General features: G+C 36.8%; 1 protein-coding gene across 1 annotated transcript; it reads right to left on the minus strand.

Annotated features, from left to right (window-relative positions):
• Positions 1-5,474: 5,474 nt before the first annotated feature.
• LOC110095823 (translation initiation factor IF-2, chloroplastic) lies at positions 5,475-19,236 on the minus strand. Its single transcript, XM_020821524.2, has 12 exons — positions 17,273-19,236; positions 17,128-17,160; positions 16,902-17,015; positions 16,436-16,585; positions 16,241-16,339; positions 16,076-16,138; positions 15,816-15,971; positions 15,607-15,672; positions 8,807-9,043; positions 7,949-8,224; positions 7,671-7,859; positions 5,475-6,011 (listed from the first exon to the last, which is right to left on the minus strand). Exons 1-12 carry the CDS (start codon positions 18,785-18,787, stop codon positions 5,850-5,852), a joined length of 3,060 nt encoding a protein of 1,019 aa, XP_020677183.1. The 5' UTR covers positions 18,788-19,236; the 3' UTR covers positions 5,475-5,849.
• Between the last annotated feature and the right edge of the window lie 928 nt (positions 19,237-20,164).

The following is a 20,164-nucleotide window of genomic DNA, read 5'->3' on the forward strand; positions in this document are numbered from 1 at the left end:
TGTGACCGACCCACGCTGCCTGCAATTTTAAACCAGATTTTACTATAAGTAGATGTTTCTAAATTTTATTTATTTTGGGTCACATGATAATAAATTCTTATTTATTTGAATATATATCTAATATTTAATTGCTAACTAACTTCATTGCTTCCGATAAAAATGTTGTAACTTTTGATTCAACTGGAAGGGAACGCCGTCCAAGCAGCGAAGTCAAACAGATACGAAGAAGAGCACGAAAGGGATAAAGTTACATTCACAATGAGCGAACTCCCGTCGTTGCTTCCGATCAAATTTTTGTACCTTCTGATCTAACTGGAAGTGAATGTTGTCCAAGGAGTGAAATCGAACATGTACGATGAAGCGAACGAAAGGGAGAAAGTTACTTTCACATCGAGCGAACTCCCGTCGTTGATTCTGATCAAAATGTTTCGACTTCCGAACCGACTGGAAGGGAACATGATCCAAGGAGCGAACCCGAACAACTACAAAGAAGCGCCTGAAAGGGAGAAAGTTACCTTCACAGCAAGCAAACTCCCGTCGTTGCTTCTGATCAAAATGTTGTAACTTCTGTTTCGACTGGAAGGTAACGTCATCCAATGAGCAAAGTCGAAGAGCTACGGAGAAGCGCACGAAATGGAGAAAGTTACCTTCACAGTGAGCGAACTCCTATCGTTGCTTCCGATCAAAATGTTGCAACATTTGATTCTGACTGGAATGGAACATCGTCTAAGGAGTAAAATATGCGAGTTGGGTCCGAAAAATTGACATGTTTGTGAAAACGGGTCGGGTTCAGGTTGACCCAAGCAGTACCGGGTCAGTTTCGGGTTTGACCCAAACCCAACCCCGTGACCCGATTTTGACTGCCATAAAATTTCACATGTATCTATGCCTTTAGATGAAACACTCATTGCCTTCGCCTTAGTCTCTTACTAATGACATTGTCATCTACATCTCGTTATATCCATCCCTTGTACTATATGCATTTGTCTTTACTCTAGCCCCTTCATATCCAAAGTATAAAGTCATAGCCACTTTATTTACATTCGCCTTCAATTGGATCAAATTTTATCTGTGGAGGATGCCTGACCTTACTAGCATGTCGAAATGAAAGGGTGGGTGAGTGACTTGAGAACCCTCGAGATAACGGAGAAAAGGAGAGAGGGAGAGGGTAGAGAGGAAATATAGAGAATGTGAACATTAAAATTGGCAAAGTTTTCACTATCAATTTAAAAAGATCGAGAAAGTCCTTTTTAAAAATTCTTAAAAAATATCTCCAAGCTATTCATATTTACCCCTAATTAAAAGGGTTTGACTGCTACATTAAAATTTAATCAAGAAAAAAGTCAAATTTGCAACGCAACATAATATCCTAGACATGTGTCGCCTCCTAACTAGCTGAAAAAGGACATGATAAGAACCCTTTCACGAGTTATCTCTAGGCAAGCTCTATGATGCCAAGTAGATGTGGATGAGTATGCAAGCGAGTACTCAAATAAAAAGTGGTTCAACATATGGCAAGTTAATTGATTTGATCAACAACATGTGTGGAAGCTTTGAGATCAGCATGAAAAGATTAGGGCGAGTGAGATGCTATCACAAGAAGGGATAGTTATAGCTTGACTAATTCAACATGTATTTGCTCTTCCTTTCGGTGCTTTTCTTTTAAAGATAGTTTTAAAAAGATTATTTGTTTTAGCAGCAAGTTCAATATATTAGAGATTAGTGTTTAGTCTCTCATACTTTATGTGCATTTACATGATAATACTACATAAACACACATACGCTCATACTTTAAATTTGATTGTTATTGGAACGAATTTACAAATGACTGAAATAATAAATATATGAAACATGAATATGCAAAAATAGTGAGTTTGATAATACATTATTAGCTTATAGTGGTGTCCACTGTAAAACTTTGTTGGTGATCAAATATTTTTCTTGTAGTAATAAGATATTTCAATAACTAATGCTATTAAGAAAGTCCTCTTAGAATGTATTCAAAGAACGCATCAGCATCAGTCCTCTCTAGTGCCCATAAATTCTCTCAGGAGTTCAGTAGAACTCTTATACAACAATACAATGTTGCAAATACTCCATGTTGATAAATCATCCGAAAATTATCTTGATCGGGCACGAATCTCAAAGAAAAATCAAGTTGGAAACTTCTGAAATTAAAATTAGGAGCATCTGAACTCCGATTTAAGCAACTTTACAGTTGAACTGAGCGTCTCGAAAATACGAACCCAACGACACCAACTTCGACCCAATCCGAGCCCAAATGGGTCCAAATCAAGGAACCGAAGCATTGTTGGAAGGTTCAAACCACAACTTGGATTACCAAACGGCTCGACAAGACAAATCCAACGAGCCCAAGATCACTAATTCTGACATCACTACGACATTCAAATATCCATCGAACGGTTCATGATCAAGGGATTCAAGATCGACCGTCCATTCAACCACTCCCAACTTACCCTTGATCCTCCACCTATTTCGGGACATGTCATTCCCAAAATCTATAAATAGAGCTCCCTCTCCTCTTGAAAGAGCACCCCTGAGCCTAAGGAAAAAAGAGAGAGATCAGAAATCGCTCTTGCTTCCTAGCCTCCTCAACCACCGCTAGAGTTTCGCCGGACCACCACCGGTGTTTCGTCGGACCACCGACGGAGTTCCGACGAACCACCGTTTCTCCACCAATGCCGGACGTCCGCCGGACCACCGCCTAACGTCGTTGCTCTATCGGACCACCACCTGACGCCCTGTGCTCCGTCGGACCACCTCTGAACGCAGTCGCTCCGCCAGACCACTACCTGACGCCCTGTGCTCCGTCGGAACACCTCTGAACGTCGTCGCTCTGCCGGACCACCACCTGACACCCTGTGCTTCACCGAACCACTGCTTAACGTCGTTGCTCCACCAGTCCACCATCTGATGCCCTGTGCTCCGCCGGGCCACCGCCTGACGCCCTGTGCTCCGCCGAACCACCATCTAACGTCGTTGTTCCGCCGGACCACCACTTAAGGCCTTCACTTTTGTCAGAACGCCGTCAGAACCCCTCACCTTCGTTAGACCTCCACCCGAGGCCCTCATCTTCGCCATGTCCTCATCTAAGGCCCGAATTGAAAGTTCGTTCGGGATGTTAAGCCCTATGAACTTAGTCCCAAGCTAACCAAGAGGGGGGTGAATTGGTATTTAAAAAATTCTTAAGACAAAGAAAGAAAATCACAAACCAAATCACACCACAAAAATAAATGCGGAATTTAAAAGTGCGGAAGCAACAAAAGAACACAGAAATTTATAGTGGTTCGGTCGACTCGACCTACGTCCACTCCTTGGAGGCACCCTCCAAGTATTGCACTACAAAACGTGACTCTCCTTTAGCCCCCACAGCTAGGCGGAGAAGCCCTCACAAGAAACTCCTTTTTGCCACCCAGGCAAGGCAGAGAACCACCTCCTTTTGCTTCCTCCTGAAGCTGGCAGAGAACCGGTCTTCGATTCCTGAAAAGTTAGAAGCAACAAGTAGTCCAAGAGAAGTAGTGTTTGTCAATCATCAAAACCTAAGCCATGAAAAAATAGATTTGCAACACGAATTTCTGGCAGACCATCCTCTGAGGCCCGAAGCTCTATCAGATCATCTCTTGACACCCGAATTTTTATTGTACAATTGCTACTTGTAATCTGATCGTCCTTAGAGACGAGTCAGCCCATTGTAACCAGCTCAAGTTCTAGTGAAATCTTTTTCAACTGGGATAGGCCCTGTGGTTTTTCCCCTTTCAAGGGGTTTCCACGTAAAAAATCTTGTGTGAGCTGGATATCCGTATAACGCTAAGACGAATGAATAAAACTCTATCGCCGCGTATATTCTAGCCCGCAACACATGTAAAAAGAGAAAACACTATTTTCATGATATTCAAGCTTTGAGCAATGCATCAAGTGAAGAAAAGTGTGCTGTAATAAAAAAAAAAAATCTATGAATACACACCTAGGCTTAGGGTGGTTCGTGGGTGAGCACGGTTGGGAACCCCCATCCCGGGCTCGAATCCCCTCTATTACGGTCTCGCCTCTTCAGTGAGACAAAGCAAGTGTGGGTGGGCTCGATGTAGGTGGGTGGCCTCACTAGATTCCGCCAAGCTCTTTCTTTGAGGTGACAGTCGATAGATACCTCCATTTCAATATATATATATATATATATCATTGATAGAATATATTATATTATGCTAAAATCGTCACATTTGTCAATGCTTAGTAATGGATATCAAGTTCTAGGATAAACAGTGGTTATCATATCTCAATTTTAAAATAATGATTAGTAGGCAACAATGACCAACAAAATTTAACACAAACCAATGAGAAACAATGAAAGATAGATTGAAAATATGTTATAAGATTTTATTTTATTTTTTGAATAATAAACAACATCATAAAAAATTTATGTAGTTAAGAGGTTAAGACACATCTCATCATGGTTTGTTGGTTAGAAGCTTTGGCTATGCTAACCAACAAATAGATCTTGGGTTCCAATCCTGCGTATGTGTTATTTGTGTGAATTTGTCCTAATTAGCCTAAATGTCCCAAAAAAGGGGTCAAGATCTTTTATGACATGATCCCCATATTCAATTACTTATTATGTACTCTACTTGATAATATTCTCAATTAAGGATCGGGGGATCTTAGTTCATGTCACAACTAAGTCTGCACAACACGAGAAATTATTACGTGCGGAGGCTGGACACAGAGAACCATCCGGTTTGTCTCTTTGAACAGTAAAAACGAAATAAGCTGGACTTTTACTATTCATAGAAATAAATTCAGACGGTTCTCTGTGTCTGGTCTCCGCACGTAATAATCTCTCACAGAGCATACACATGGACAACGAATAGCAAGGGATCGAGCAGTGCTAAGGAAAATATTATTCATATATATAATATTAAATACATGTGATAAATGCATATGCATTTCAATTTCTTTCCAAAAAATCAATTTCATCAAAACAATATACAAAGTCAAACTAAAATCACAAATATAAATAAAATAAAATCTTAATTCTTTCATTTACATGAATCATAAATTGTTGTAAGATTTGTATAAAGCTCTTTATAATATGATATTTTTGTAAACATAATAATAATTTCAAAAACTCATAAACAAACCATAGTTTATTTAGTTTATAAATGAAGGTTATAAAACAGATTTCTTAAAATTCAGCCAGATTTATTAAAATCATGATATTCTCACAAGAGTTTGCTATAAACAACTAACATTATTATTATAATAACAGTAAATTGTATAATAGAATTCCATAAAGGGCTCTACTAATAATTTCAAGATTTACAATAATTTTCTATAATAATATCATAATGCTTGGAATTTAAACATGTAAGAATTTTATGAAGAACGACTATTTATCATATACCTACTAATAAGAATTTTCCATCACTTTTCTTCTAAATTGCAAACACTGCGCAGCATGATTTAGGATAATCAAAGACAGGATTAGCTTAGTACCATATATTGTAGAGAAGTATTACTGTCAAGAAATTGTAAGATGAGTATCTGTTACAGTGTGGGATAAATGAATGGCGCTACACAAATAAAACACAAGAAAGATGATAGCCCAGACTGAATTATTCTATTTACATGAACACACGTAAGATGAGCCAAAAAAAACTTTGAGATTGATTTTGAATTATACTATCAAGCCAAGCTCAGGCTTGATTATCAATGGCATTTGAAGGCACTAGCACTGTATGGATACCAGAAGCCTAAGCTGAGGTGTTCTGCAACGCAGGCATGGATCATAGCCGAATTTCAGAGCCAGCATCATTTCGTGGTCTTCTTCTACATTCTCAGCGATGGAGACCAGCACCGGCCAATGCAGCTGTAACTGAAGCAGATGCTTCTTCAAGTGTTCGCCTTTTCTTGATTGTTTCAAAGGCTTCGATGACATCTCCGACTTCCCAATCTGAGAAATCATCCACACCAGCGCCACATTCTAGCCCAGCACCAACCTGGAAGAAGGTTGTGGGAGATAAAGAGTAAGGAATTGCTATTAGCACTTTACTAGTTCTGGATCAGCCGAGGAAGACAATAATAATAATAAACATGCTAATCATAATGGTACATATGAGATTAAAACAGATTGGCAGTTTACAATGTTAAACTGTTTGGCTATGGCTAGCTGAGAGAGAGAGAGAGAGAGAGAGAGAGAGAGAGAGATCCGAGTTGCAACAGCTAAAGATACGAAAATAACAGTGAAATATTCTCAACACTAATCTTATCATAGCTCATGAATAATGTTCTTCCTAATGGTCAGTTTTTTTCCATAGCAAATTTCATTAAACTTAAATGTTTATTTGGGACAACTTTCTTACTGTTTTGCTTTTTAAATCATAATCAAAGGTCTGCTTGGCTACTGCTTTCTAAAAATTTCTATGCTAGAAAGTTATTTTTTATAGCAACTTTAAAAAAAATTCAGGTATGACTAGGATAGATGTATCAGTTTATAAAATTGGTTGTGAAGCTGTTGGGAGAAAAATAACTTATTGTTAAGCCGGCACTTGAACCGGCTGGACCGGTCCGGGTGTTCACGCGACGGAACCCGGCGGGATCGGCGCGGGCGCAGGGGTTGGACGGGGAGGTTTAAGAGCTTTTTTATTTAAGGAAAAATTTAAATAATAAGGGTAGTTAGGACTTTTGTAAAACTCCTTTATTGTTTAAATAGAGGAGGAAGGGAGGGATTAGGGTTATCTTGCATTTGAAGTTTCTTGAGTTCTTGTGGGTTTCTTGTTTTGGGCTCTAGACGACGGCTAGAGATTAGGAGAGTTATTTCCTTCCTCTCGAATCGAAGGAAAGTTATCTTGCTTGTTTCTTGCATCATATAGGGGAATACAATCGTTTGCAAGTGTTTTTCCCTACGTTTCTTTCAATTTTCCCAATTTCGACGGTATTTTTGCTGTTTTTACTGTGAGGACAGCAGTTTCTCTCTTGAATCTATTGGGTTTTGGTGAGAAACACTTGGAAATCCAAGTGTTTCCTATCACTTATCTACTATGATTGCAAAAGATAACTTTCCATCAAGAAATTTTTGAAAAACAACGAGAATGCACTAGTCATACGAAATTATAATTGTTGTCTGAAAAGCAAAGCAACTAGATAGCTATCTCAAATAGACCCATGCTCTCCTCAAAAAAGCTTTACAACCATCTTTACAAAAAGAACAAAGATCTATCAGCATTCATTTTTAATAATTGGCTACCTTCAAATCATTTATTTCAAGAGCACAAAATAAATAAAACGATAGGGTCAAGCCTTTTGAGACTTTATTTGGGGCATCTTCTGCTTTTCTATTTTTTTGCTTTGTAAAGCTCCTTTTTCAACCACAAATTAAAAATTGTTTTTTTCAAAAACAGATTTTTAAAGTCAAAATTTTGGAAAAGCTGTGATCTTCCAAACACAATATTTTTTTACTGCTACTTTTCTTATCACAAAGTAGCCAAAAAGCTGTTTCAAACAAAGCCCAAGTGAGTGATTATTGTTAAATGACAAATAATATGCATTTAAACATAAACCCTACTCTAAATCATTAGTTACCTTTTTCTTGCTAGCAATATTTTAATGCACCCAGTAAAACATCAATGAACGAATTAAAATAATATTTTAGGACATACCTCCTTCACTTCTTCCTTTACTCGCCTTAGAGAACCAATTGTTCCAGTGTGAATTGTCTTGCCCTTTCGAACAACTCGAAGACCGCACTCTTTCACCAGCTTTCCTTCAGTTACCATGCATCCAGCCACTCGACCACTTCCACTGCTAAAACTGGCTCTAACTTCTGCTATTCCAATCGGCATTTGTTCCTATAAAAATTAACAGAACATAATTATTCAAAGGAGCTGCATTGAAGTGAGCCACAAAACCCAGTTAATGAATTAAGAAAGCTACTCACCTCAACAGGCTCAAGAAGACCTTCCATTGCATTGCGCATATCCTCAAGGAGGTCATAGATAACTCTGTACAATCGAATCTCAATGTTCTTTTTGTCAGCATAGCTCTTAACTGACCCTGGTGCTTTAACATTGAAGCCAAATATAATAGCCTCAGCAGCAACAGCAAGATCGATATCACTTGTGCTTACATCTCCTGGTGCTTGGAGAAGGAATTTCAAAGTGACATTATCCTGTGGAAGCACTTGAATGGCATGTCTGATTGCTTCAATTGAGCCCTATCATTGACGAGGGTGGATGTTATTAGTAGCGGTGTAAGTGAGCCAAGCCGGCTCGTGAGCTCAACTTGTTTATGGGTTCGCGAGCCGAGCTTATCGAGCTCAAGTCAGCTCGGCTCGTGAGCTCGTGAGTCGGCTCGAATAAATATTCATATTTTTTAAATAACTTCATTTTATATATTAAATTTAAATATTAAAAAAATTAATAAAAACCACCTAAGTTTTATTTAAATGTTAAACATTTCATCTTTTTTTCTAAATTTTAACTAAGTTTTAAAACTCCCGCTAAAGTTTTAATAATACCGCCTAATTTTTAAAATTCCCACCCATGGCTTGCGAGCCGGCTCGAGCTCGTTTACAGTGAGACAAGCTCGAGTTCGAGCTCACTTTCCAACTAACGAGTCGAGCTCAATAAGGGCTTAAACTCGACTCGTTTACACCCCAAGTTATAAACTCGACTCGTTTACACCCCAAGTTATTAGTTCGTTTGAGACAATATTTTAATTTATGAGTTTAAAATGCTGTTTACATAAAATCAAGTCAAAAAGCTGTTATGCAAGCAAAATGTTGATGATAAGTTACCTGGACATCAACCTTCAGGACAATATTCAGCTGATGCCGATCGACTCCAGACTGCTTCCCCAGTGAAATAGCAGAAGCTAAGGAAGATAGAGTAAGCTTTGTCTCCCCAGCTTTAGCAGATATCCGCGACACCCGCAGAGATTCTGAACAAGCCTCGGCCCTTTGCCGTGCCAAATCAAGGGAATCAACAACCTCAAATTCATCACCAGCTATAGGAACATCACTGAGGCCAATAACCTAGAGGGCAGTGACCCAATCAGGGAAGCACAAAGCAAAAATCAGAAGATAACTTGATAATTAGCAAATGCCGAATAAAAAAAACTGTTCATAGGGAAAAACATTCGAAATACAAACTTTTGCAATGTAAACACGCTGTTGAACCTCTACGCCTTTGATTATTAAGGTGTTAACTTTTCTTTTTTAAACAAACTAGCCTCCCATGAAGAGTACCACAGGCACAGAGCAACACAGCACGTAATCAAAACTTGGCTGAGCAGCATTCAAAAAAATGTATAACGAAGTGGGGAGAGAAATATCGCCATATAAAACACAAATTAGTTATCATTGACCTCATTTTGGCACAGACCTTCCTTAGACTCATCTATGCACATCATAAAATGGTCCTTCATTGATTGCGGTCATCATTGTCCTTGAGAACCATTGATAGACTTTGATTCATGCATTTCGTACACTGCCGCGCGTAGGTCGAATCATTTGTGGTCACCCCAAACTGTCATACTAGGGTTTGGATTATGTGACTTGCACCGCGTTCGTCATCACATTTGGGGATGCACACACGAAGAGGGCAACTGACGATTGCCAAAATTTTCACATGGTTTTGTGGGTGCAAAGTTCCATTTGTATGAAATTTTCACCTATGTAAACTCTTTGATAAAGGATTCTTCTCACAAAATGAATTGTGCAAGGGAGTTCGAATTATCGAGACAGTTAGACTGGGCCTATCTGCATCCAAATTTGGCTTATTTGATCTAAGTGAGAGATTAAGTTATTATTAATATTATTATATATATATATATAATATGATTAATTAATTTATTGAAATATGCTCATATTATATAATTATATAAATACTTAGTACTTATTCTCTCTCTTTCTTTTGCCCTTAATTGAAGCTATCTAAAGCAACTATTTTCCAAAAAAGCATTTCTAAGCTTTTTTAATGGGAAAAAGATAAAATACAGTAATTTCTTTTATTTAATTACTTGTTTGGATAAAATATGTACATGAACAAGGAGATTTAACGTACTGGGTTTTAAGAGCCAACAGTTTGAGATTTAATGCCTAGATTCTCATATAATATTCATATTCAAATAACGGTGGCTTGATATTATTTAAAAAGCTGGCAACTCTGACTCATCTTGCATATTAAGTTTGATCAACTCAATTAGTATTTCTCCTTAATGGGATTGTTTTAATAAGTTTGATCCTTTCATATATATTTCATATGCATGTTGAACCCAAATTTTTATTAAAATAAGATTCATAGTCTCTTATTTTGATCAGCTAAACTTCTCATGAAAAGTCCCAACAAATTTTTTATTTTTACTTGCATGCATCTTTGGCATAAGAGAAATATTTTCATATTCAAATGCCTAGATTCTCACCTAAGATTCATATTCAAATCACGATGGCTTGGTATTATTTATACAACTGACAACACTGACTCATCCTGCACATTAAATTTGACCAAATAGTAAGCATTCTCCTTAATAGGATTCTTTTGATTACCCTTCATACATATTGCATATGTATATTGATCTCAAATTTATATTAAAATAAGCCCCATAGTTTCTGATTTTGATCATCCAAACTACTTAGAAGCTAAACTTCTCGTGAAAAGTTCTGACCAAAATTTTATTTTACTTATTTGCATCTTTTGCATACGAGAAACATGTCATGATCTCATATTGACATGGCATTAAGCCCAAATTATTGGGCATATATTTCTCATTACTTGAGTATGGCATGCTAGATATGCATAATCTTAAATCAAGTTGAATGCCATTTATTAGAGAAAATGCCTCAATATCATTGGCAAGCCATAGATTGTATATGCAAAGACTATTCAACAGATGAAACTCCTTTTATGATGATCCCATATAAAACATCATATGATCATTCTTCATTCAACACATGTGAACCCACATTTTGTTCATAAGCCTTGACTTTTATTGCCATACTATCTTCATGAAGCCTTATGTGATTTTCAGGCATCATTTTGTGTCAACTTTGACAACATGCATTGCATGGCATGATAACTTCATCATGATGATTATTTACATTGCTCATTCACATAACTATTCTTATAGATGCTCTTTCTTGTTAATTATGAGAAACTTGTGTCCATGTCTTGGTAGTTGAACTATAGTTCCCCAGACCTCGAGTAAGGTCCCCTTGGTTCTTTGAGGCGTGCGCACAAGCCTAGGTATGCTACTCAATCTAGTAACTTAAGTCATAGCCCCAGCTGAGATATAATTTATTGTATTTTATATACCTCATCTTTGTTTGCTACGATGGGTGCACACATTACACCTTGACTATTATCTTACTTTTCACCCATATATAGTTATGGTAGGGCAAAACTTCATATATTCCACTCTCATCCCATGGGTCATAGTGGCCCCTTTTGATAGTTGGCGACTTGCACATGTGATTTGGGCCTTAATAGTCCAAATCTACCTTTATGTTATAAGCCATAGAATCTTTAGGCTCCATTATCGCTTATTAGTAGGCTAACTACTTGTGCCATATCATGACACCGAGCATTATGTACACGGATTTTATACACCTAAAAATTTTAAAATTTTCTTAAAGTTGTTAAGAAACACTAAGATATGCTTAAAAATGGTTTTTTATATAAAAACACTCAGAAACTTAACTCCCTTTGTTCTTGTTAAACTAATAAAATCCTGATTTTGAAAGCTGCTTACCTTAGTCATCAATTTTCCTTTTACCGATTTTGAACTTAGCTCCCCATAGTGGACCCTGGATGACTTAGCATGCCTCCCATCAACTTAGTCCTAGGTGATCATAGGCCTTGTCCAGTGGTTTATAATCTCATATGATATTTGAACTATCCAATGACTTTCCTATGTGGCTCTAGCCTTCTCTTTAGATAAGTTTAAGCAAATTAGAGATCTTCCTATAAACTAGTTTTAGCAACTCTTGATCATAAGAGATCCAATAGTCCACTTAACCCATAGACTAGCTAATAGAAAATCTCAGAAAAATTTAGATGGTCATAATCCTTGCTAATGACCTTAAGTTCCTTTGGTGGAGCTTTATATTCTTTAATTCTAACTTTTGTGATGGACCGGTCCGAACAAGGCTTACGCCAGGCAGAAGTTCAGAGGGAAGAGCAATTTGGGGAGGGATGGTTTGGAATTTGGCTTTGTTATTATTTGCTTTAAGTAGATTCTTTATCCTAGGGTTGAGTTTTATGCTTGTTTTTGCTGAAATTAGAATTTCTTAGGTTGTGACTTGTGAGTGCTCTAGCTGATGGCTAAGGATTTGGGAGAGCCGGATTTTCCTCTCCAATTAACGATCCAACTATATATTTGCTACTTTCTTTCATATATCTTGCAATAAAAAGAGTCTTGGTATGTTCTTCTTCATAATTTCTTATTGTTGTTCACCGATTTTGGTTGAAATTACATCTAATTCCTATCACTTTGCTTAGCAGAGTTTAGGTGATCCAGACATATCTTTACTTGGAACACCAAAGTTGTTGCTCTCTTTTAGGAAATAATTTTTAAGACCCCTATAATGGCACGTCCAACTTCAGCATGCGTCGTGTTCATTATATTTAGGCAAGTTAAAGTATGTAATAAATGAGCATAAAATATTAATAATTTAAGTTGAAGTCACACATAACTCATAAATTTAAATATTTTTCAATCAAACCTACAACTTGAATATCACATATTTGATTAAATTGATACCCTCGCTAGCTTAGCATATCTCAGGTGCAATGATAGACACATCTTTTAGGCATTCTAGGATTATGATTTAAATAGGAATTTTCTTCTTATGCATAATGTGAACTAATGTGATGATTCAATATGATATTTTATTTGTGTTTGTTTGTTTATTATTAATGTGATATTGCTGTGATCACTTCCCCTTACAAGGCTAGGATGGAGATATCTTGTTCTTCCTTGCAGATGACCATGCCTAACAAGGGCAGTTAAATTAAATAAATACATGGTTTATTTTAAATATAAGTGCTATCATGATAAGCTTAGCCCCTGAGTAGGCATGATCAATAGGTGGCTAAAATATACCTTGGCACTAATTTGTGACAAGCCTTATGTGATTATATATGAACATTTTACTATACTAAAATCAATTTTGTAGGGGTTTTGTAATTTTTACTTTACTCATATACTTTTTAGGTTAGAAAAGTCGGGTAGGTATGTATGTTATTTTAGAAGGCAACAGCTAAATAACGATATAGATTGAAGACCTTTAAGACTCCACATATCATTTATTTTTATGTATAGTTTCTAAACTGAGTTATAATATGATAGAGCTCAGTAACCATTTTTTTTCTCTCTTAGAGTGTATTACAAATACTAGCTGCCTTTTTGGTATTTATTTATTCTTTTGTGATATGATTGTGATTGATTGTCTACTTTGATTGCACACTAGGACTATTTTTTTTCTTAGGTTTCTTCATATATTTTGCATAAAGATGGCCAAGACTTGTGTCATCGTTAAGCTCTTAGGATGTTAGAATTTCTATCTTAAATAACCACATTACTTAAAAATAGTCATAAGAAAAACTTCTTTATAAAATTAAATGCATGCCTTTTCTAATTTTCTTAAAGCCAACTTTTTTAAATAATCAATCTTCGCCACTTTAATGGACAATAAGTGTGTAGTCAGCATTTTTTTGCTTGCTATGTTCATTAAAAGTATGCTTTTCAAAGTCTGTAAAATCTTATATTGATGCAAACATATGGATACTCTAGTGAGTCATCATATTAGATTTATTTTCTATAACTTCCTTATAATTAGATAACTAAATCAAATTTACTTATGCATATCATGTTCATTCATGGTCCGACTACTTTGCTTTAGCAGTAATATTGTAAGACCATTTCTTATATGCCAACCTATCTTGCATTTAGGTAAGAGACTAAACATCATGATTTTATGCAACTAGATGGGTATATATAGCCATCATTTCCAAATAGGAGTGTAAATCCAAATCATGGGCATCTTTAACATTTGGTGAGCTTTCATATTGCAAGTCCCATCACAACGTCTGCATTAGATTAGATCATGGGTCGTACATCATTAGTATGTTTAACCCCTTTAGATTTATGATAAAGACTAGCAATATCCGTATAGTGTCATAGTTCATAAAACCCACATATCTACTTCATTGAATGGTGTTCCTTCATATGTTCATCTAGTATACATACATGCCATGCATGATTACACCTTCATTGTGTTGACCTCTGTATGTTTGATTGTATCACCATTTGCATAAGTAGCCATATAAGCCCTTTCTTCCATTGGAAGAGGGATCCTTAGAAGACTTTTTATGTACCAAACCTTGAAGGAAAATAAACGAACACTCTTAATCGTTAATCAACATAATTCTTAAACTCTTTGTCTAATATATAATTAATCATGGTAGCTTGCACTCCTGAAAAACCTGATTACCTAGAATAAAATAAATCTTATTTAATATTATGTGTTGAATGCAGAGTAAATTGTCCTTTTATCCTTTGAGGAAGTAGGGTCCTCTCTCTATGAAGTGTTTGAAAATAAACATGTGTGACTAGTCTTCCTTTCTTTGGCCCTATGATCATTTACATCTCTTGTGATGGTACGATTCAATCTTTTTATGACCCTCGTTGTCGCATAAGTCTCTTTCGAAGACCACAAATATTAGTTTATATATATATATATAATTGTACATTGTCGGCAAGCATCACCATTTTTTTTTAAAATAGAAGTAGGACACAAGATAATTTATATTATGGCATTCTACATCTGGAAAAAATCTACTAATGTGATCCAAATTACCAAATATAATCTTTCAACTTTTTGTGAAGTATGTGATGATAGCATAACATGGAACCACATGATACCGGAGAAAAATGTGAATTGCCATCCTATGTGTACATGTTCCTAAATTCTCATGTGCCAGAAAAGAATAAATGAGGGAAAAAAAAAAACATCGCCCTTATATTCATGTTCTTCTAATTTTTAAAAAAGACAGATGCCAATGCATTCAACGGCAAAACATCATGGAAATCTGAGAAGGCAAGATCCTCTTATTTTAATAGTGGCTAAGAGCATAAGATATTCAAAAATTTCAACAAGCGACTTTCAACTGCAAGAAATAAAACATGAAACATCAAGTACATGCAGTCTTGATATGGATCCAACAACAAGTCTTGATATGGATCCATAGCTTAAAAAATAAATAATCAATATAATATTCGCAATTATTATATTTTGCTGTCAAGTCGTGCACTTTTACTCTGGCCACTCATCATTTTAACTAAAGAAACTCATTTTACTTCACATGCTAATCATGAGAAACTAGTGAAAATCAACATAATCTATCATAAATAAGATATATGTTTCGAGAAAGAAAAGACTCTGCATTCAGAATGCATAAATATATTAACAGAGAGCTTTATAGGCCTACAAAATTCCAAAATATGGAAAATCCTTTCCTTCTACCGTGTAAATATAGCTGGCTAGTAGTTTAGAAACAATTTAAAATTTTCATAACAGGAAAGAAAGGAATTACAAACCTGAACGGCCATTGACGGTCCAACTTCATCAACACGGCCTCCCCTATCATCAAATAAAGCACGAACCTGTTCATTGGAAAGTTCGTAGAGTCAAATATACACGGATGCTATTACTACCATGCCGAACTAGGACAAATTTCACCTCAGAATCCTAAACCAACTTTATATTTTAGTTTTCCAAAAAGAGCTACTTGTTCAGGACAACTAACCTTTCCAAAAGCTTCACCACATACTATAATATCACCCCTTCGAAGGGTTCCATTTTGCACAATAAGTGTTGAAACAGGTCCTCTTGATTTATCCAGACCGGCCTCTATGCAAGTGCCTTTTGCTTTTCTATGAGGATTTGCCTTCAACTCTTGCATCTATAAAGGTTGAAATAGAATGAAGGAAGATAAATTTCACAGATAAAAGTTAAAGGCTACTTTGATATAAGAAACAGCTATATAAGTTGACGTGTCTCTCATACCTCAGCAACTAACATGACAGTTTCTAATAGTTCATCTACATTCTCACCGTTAAGAGCACTTATCTGATAAAAAATAAGAGTAATAAATCAGCTCTGCCAAAAAAGTTTCAGAGAGAGAGCAAGGAAAAAATATGAAAACTCAAGCAGTAAAATTAGGGAAGCAACCTTGACTATTGGGATGTCACCACCCCACTCTTCTGGCATAAGGCCCGCCTGTGAAAGTTCTTGCATAACTCTTTCCGGATTAGATCCATCCTTGTCTATCTGAGAGGTAGAAAGAAAGTAATTAAGATTCAGGAATGCCATTAAAATAGCATACTAGATTAACAGGTATCAACATATTTGAATCCATCTCCATGCCTTGTTTATTGCTATTATGATAGGCACCCCAGCTGCTTTTGCATGAGCTATTGCTTCATTCGTCTGGGGCCGGACCCCATCATCCGCAGCAACCACAATGATGGTTATGTCCGTCACTCGAGCTCCGCGAGCTCTCATTGCACTGAATGCCTGTGAAAGGTCAGATTAATTCCTCCATTTCAATTAACATATGAAGTGCTATTACCATGGAACCCCATGATTAGAAAAGCATAAAGACTTGGATTACAAAGTTTATGTATGATTCAGAAGTCCAGAAAAACTGAACACAACAGTCAAGAGTTTAAATGATTAAGGTTTCCTTTTGGGACGGCTTTCTTACTACTTCTTAAAGCGGCTTTCTAGTATAAACATTAAAATTTTTGTACTAAAAAATCGCTTTAAGAAGCAAGAAGAAAGCTATCCCAAACGAAGCCTAAATGAACATATAAGACGTTAGCATGCATACCTCATGCCCAGGTGTATCAAGAAAAACACAACACTGGGGTTTTCCATCTACTGGAACTTGAACCTTATATGCTCCAATTCCTTGTGTGATTCCACCTGCTTCAGATGCCACAACCTGTAATTTTCTTTCTGTTAAATTAATCTAGAGAGAAAGCAACAAAAGTTCAAGAAATTCAACCTCTGGCATTAAAATAAAAGCATGAATTGCAAAAAAGAAATAAAAGCACCTTGCTCTTGCGAATACAATCCAAAAGAGTTGTCTGTCAATGCAATATAAGAAACAAAAAAACAAATGAGCGAATTTCATCTTAGCATTAAACTATGATAAACAAGATATTGTAGAACAAGAACAACTGGATGGTGGAAAAGTACCTTTCCATGATCAACATGGCCCAAAATTGTAATAATCGGAGGCCTTACTTCCAGCATTTCCAAATCCTCTTCATCAAGTACCTCCTTTTTCTTTGCCATCTCTTGCACTGTAACCTCAGAAGCTTCAATAACTTCCACATCATATTCCTTGCATATCATCTTAACCATATCTTTGTCCAGGATTTGCACTGCATCAGGTTTGATCCCCTTTGAATACAGATACCCAAGAATTTCAACTTCACTAACAGCAAGGTTGTAAGCCAACTCCTCAGCCGGCATTCCCTCATTCCCAACCTCAAGAATCTCTACTTTAACAGGTGCTGAAGCTTTAGCTGCCTCAAGCCTTGCAGCCTTTCGACTTGCTTTTGTCCATTTCCTTCCCTTCCTTGCACCAGGAATAGGCACATCAAGCTCCGAAGCATCTTCCTCAGTTATATCAACATCTTCTTTTACCAATCTTTTACGCAAACCCCCAACAGCACTAGATTTCTTACGGCGCTCCTCCTTGAACTTTGAAGGAGGCCCCTTTACAGGCTTTGTGGGTGCTAATACAGCTTCTGCAATGGGATCAACAACCGGTTTCTTAGATGCAAACTTGTCAATAAGAATTGGTTTTCTTTCTTTTGCAGCGGGTGGTTTCTGTACATTAGTTTGACTTGCAGACCGAGGAGCAACATCAGGCTTTGCTTGCAGTTTTGGTACAGGTTTGGGAGGCACTGACATAGATTTCTGAGGTCTGAATGCTTTAACAGATGTAGTTTCTTGTTTGATTGTCTCTGATACCAGGGAAGCCTTTTCCTCATCCTCTTTTTCTTTAGCAATCCTTGGCACTTCCTTGACCATCTTCTGTACATTTGCCACTGGATTTCCCTTCCGCCACACACTCTTCATTGTTTTCGACTTCTGAGTAGCATTGTTAGTGTTAACAGACCTATTGGGCTTAGGGATTCCAGTTGTTTTAGCATTGCTCCTAATCTCACTCCCAACCAATTTAACTGTATTAACAACCATCCCAGTCTCCAGCTTCTCCACCTTCTCCAAAACCTCCCCCAATGACTTTATCACCTTCTCTCTATCTTCATCCCGAGTTTCTATTCTCTTGCCAGTAAGAATCTTCCCATTCGATGATGTAGTAGAGCTTGCAAAATTGGCAGGACTATTTGGCCTGCCTTTTAAAACTGGCTTTGGGGCAGCCTTGAGAATTAGATCAGCATCCTCATCTTTACTAGCACTACTAGCTTGATATACTGATTCAAGGGAAGAGGAAACCCGCTTCTCATCTATTAAGTTTGTGGTAACCATGCACTTACAGACACCACCACGAGAATGCAAAACCCATTGCTGCCTCCGGCCAGAGTTACTGAAACTAAGCCTTGAAATTACATGGATTCTTCTATTGCCCAAGACCAGGGGAGCAGCCTCGAGGTGAGAAGAATGCGAAGCCCTCGTGCTTCCCAGCGTTGCAAGGGAAGCAGGAGAAGCCATTACTTCTAATTGGCAACCTAAGACCAACATAAAGACACAAGTACTACCAGCTCTAGCCTAACCTAAGAGGAAGAAACCAATTCGCATTTTTTGTCCATTTTGGATCTCTAAATTCAATAAACTATATAACCCGGGCTCAAAATTTAAACAAAAATGTTATTTCTCGATTGTTTCGTACGAAAAGAACCCTAATTTCGCGGCAGAGAAGACAGACGACTGAACTTCCGTTCAAATCTATAGATTTGCCACCGAGAAGATGGGAGCTTACCTCCACGAATTTGCGGTAGTAGGGCTCTTCTTCTTCAGCGGAGGGACGGAGAGAGCGAGGGAAACGAGAGAGGCCAAGGATTTATTGGTTTTGTGTTCTAAGAGGAGCAATTTTCTGGTGGGACAGGAGGCAGAAGGTTAGTGGTTCATTGGAGATATGTGTGGCACATCTTCAGCTTGCCATTTTCTATCTGATAAGGTTTTTGATAAAAGGAGAGCTGCTCACTGCCAAAGGACAGAGCCATATTTTGCTTGATTTTATTTTATTTGATAATAACAGTCCATGGATTGAAGGAGGCTCGCCATTATTTTGTTGCTGGGTTTTGTTGGAGCGTGTGGATGCTGTTAATTTAATTAAAATTTTAAATATGATTGTTTTTTTTCTTACGTTCAATTATGTAATAGTTTAATAATATATATTTTTATATGTCAAAATATTTATGGTGCCAGAGAGCAAAATTAATTTCTTTATTTTTCACAAAAATTCAACACAGATACTTACAAGTTTTTTATTTGGAAAAAAAATCATGAATTGAAATGATTCTATTTATATTTTTATTGATTATAAATGATGTTCTTTATTTTATTTGAGAAAGATGTTAATGCAACTTAATATATATAAATTGTAGTCGAAGGATCGTAGTTAGCGATGGTAATCAGAGATCTGTAGTTGAGCTACAGTGGTCAAATTATCATAGTATGATGATTGTGGTCAAAATATTGTAATCGAGTGTGAAAAATGATTGGAGGACTGTAATTAGATAATGCTAGTCGGATTATTATAATTGGTTGATGGTGGTATGAGGACCACAAGTGAGAAATAGTAGTCGGAGAATCATAATTCTATGATGGTGGTTGGATGTCCATAGGCAGATGACTGTGGTTAGATTTCGGTAGCCATGTGACAATTGCTAAACTATCATAATCAAACAATAATTGTCATATCACAGTAGTTAGACAACCTTGAACAGAGTGTCGAGATGGGGCAATGATGGTCAAGGAAATGTGATCGACATTTGTTAGAACTCCCCATTAGATAATCAGAATGGCATGTATTAATTCCCTGACCAGAATCCTCCCACCTTAGGGGCTGTTTGGCAACAAGTGGGATTTAAATTAAGTGGGATTTAATAAATCCTG

Source organism: Dendrobium catenatum, unplaced genomic scaffold (assembly GCF_001605985.2).
Source record: "Dendrobium catenatum unplaced genomic scaffold, ASM160598v2 fragScaff_scaffold_542, whole genome shotgun sequence".
Lineage (NCBI taxonomy): Eukaryota > Viridiplantae > Streptophyta > Magnoliopsida > Asparagales > Orchidaceae > Dendrobium > Dendrobium catenatum.

What these genes read in the sequence shown, in the direction of transcription:
- LOC110095823 (XM_020821524.2), bottom strand. Translation starts at nt 18,787, where the DNA reads ATGTTGGTCTTAGGTTGCCAATTAGAAGTAATGGCTTCTCCTGCTTCC. An exon ending in GTGACATCCCAATAGTCAAG is followed by an intron (nt 16,139 to 16,240) that starts GTTGCTTCCCTA and finishes ATTTTTTATCAG; the next exon opens with ATAAGTGCTCTTAACGGTGA. An exon ending in GACCGTCAATGGCCGTTCAG is followed by an intron (nt 9,044 to 15,606) that starts GTTTGTAATTCC and finishes ACTGCCCTCTAG; the next exon opens with GTTATTGGCCTCAGTGATGT.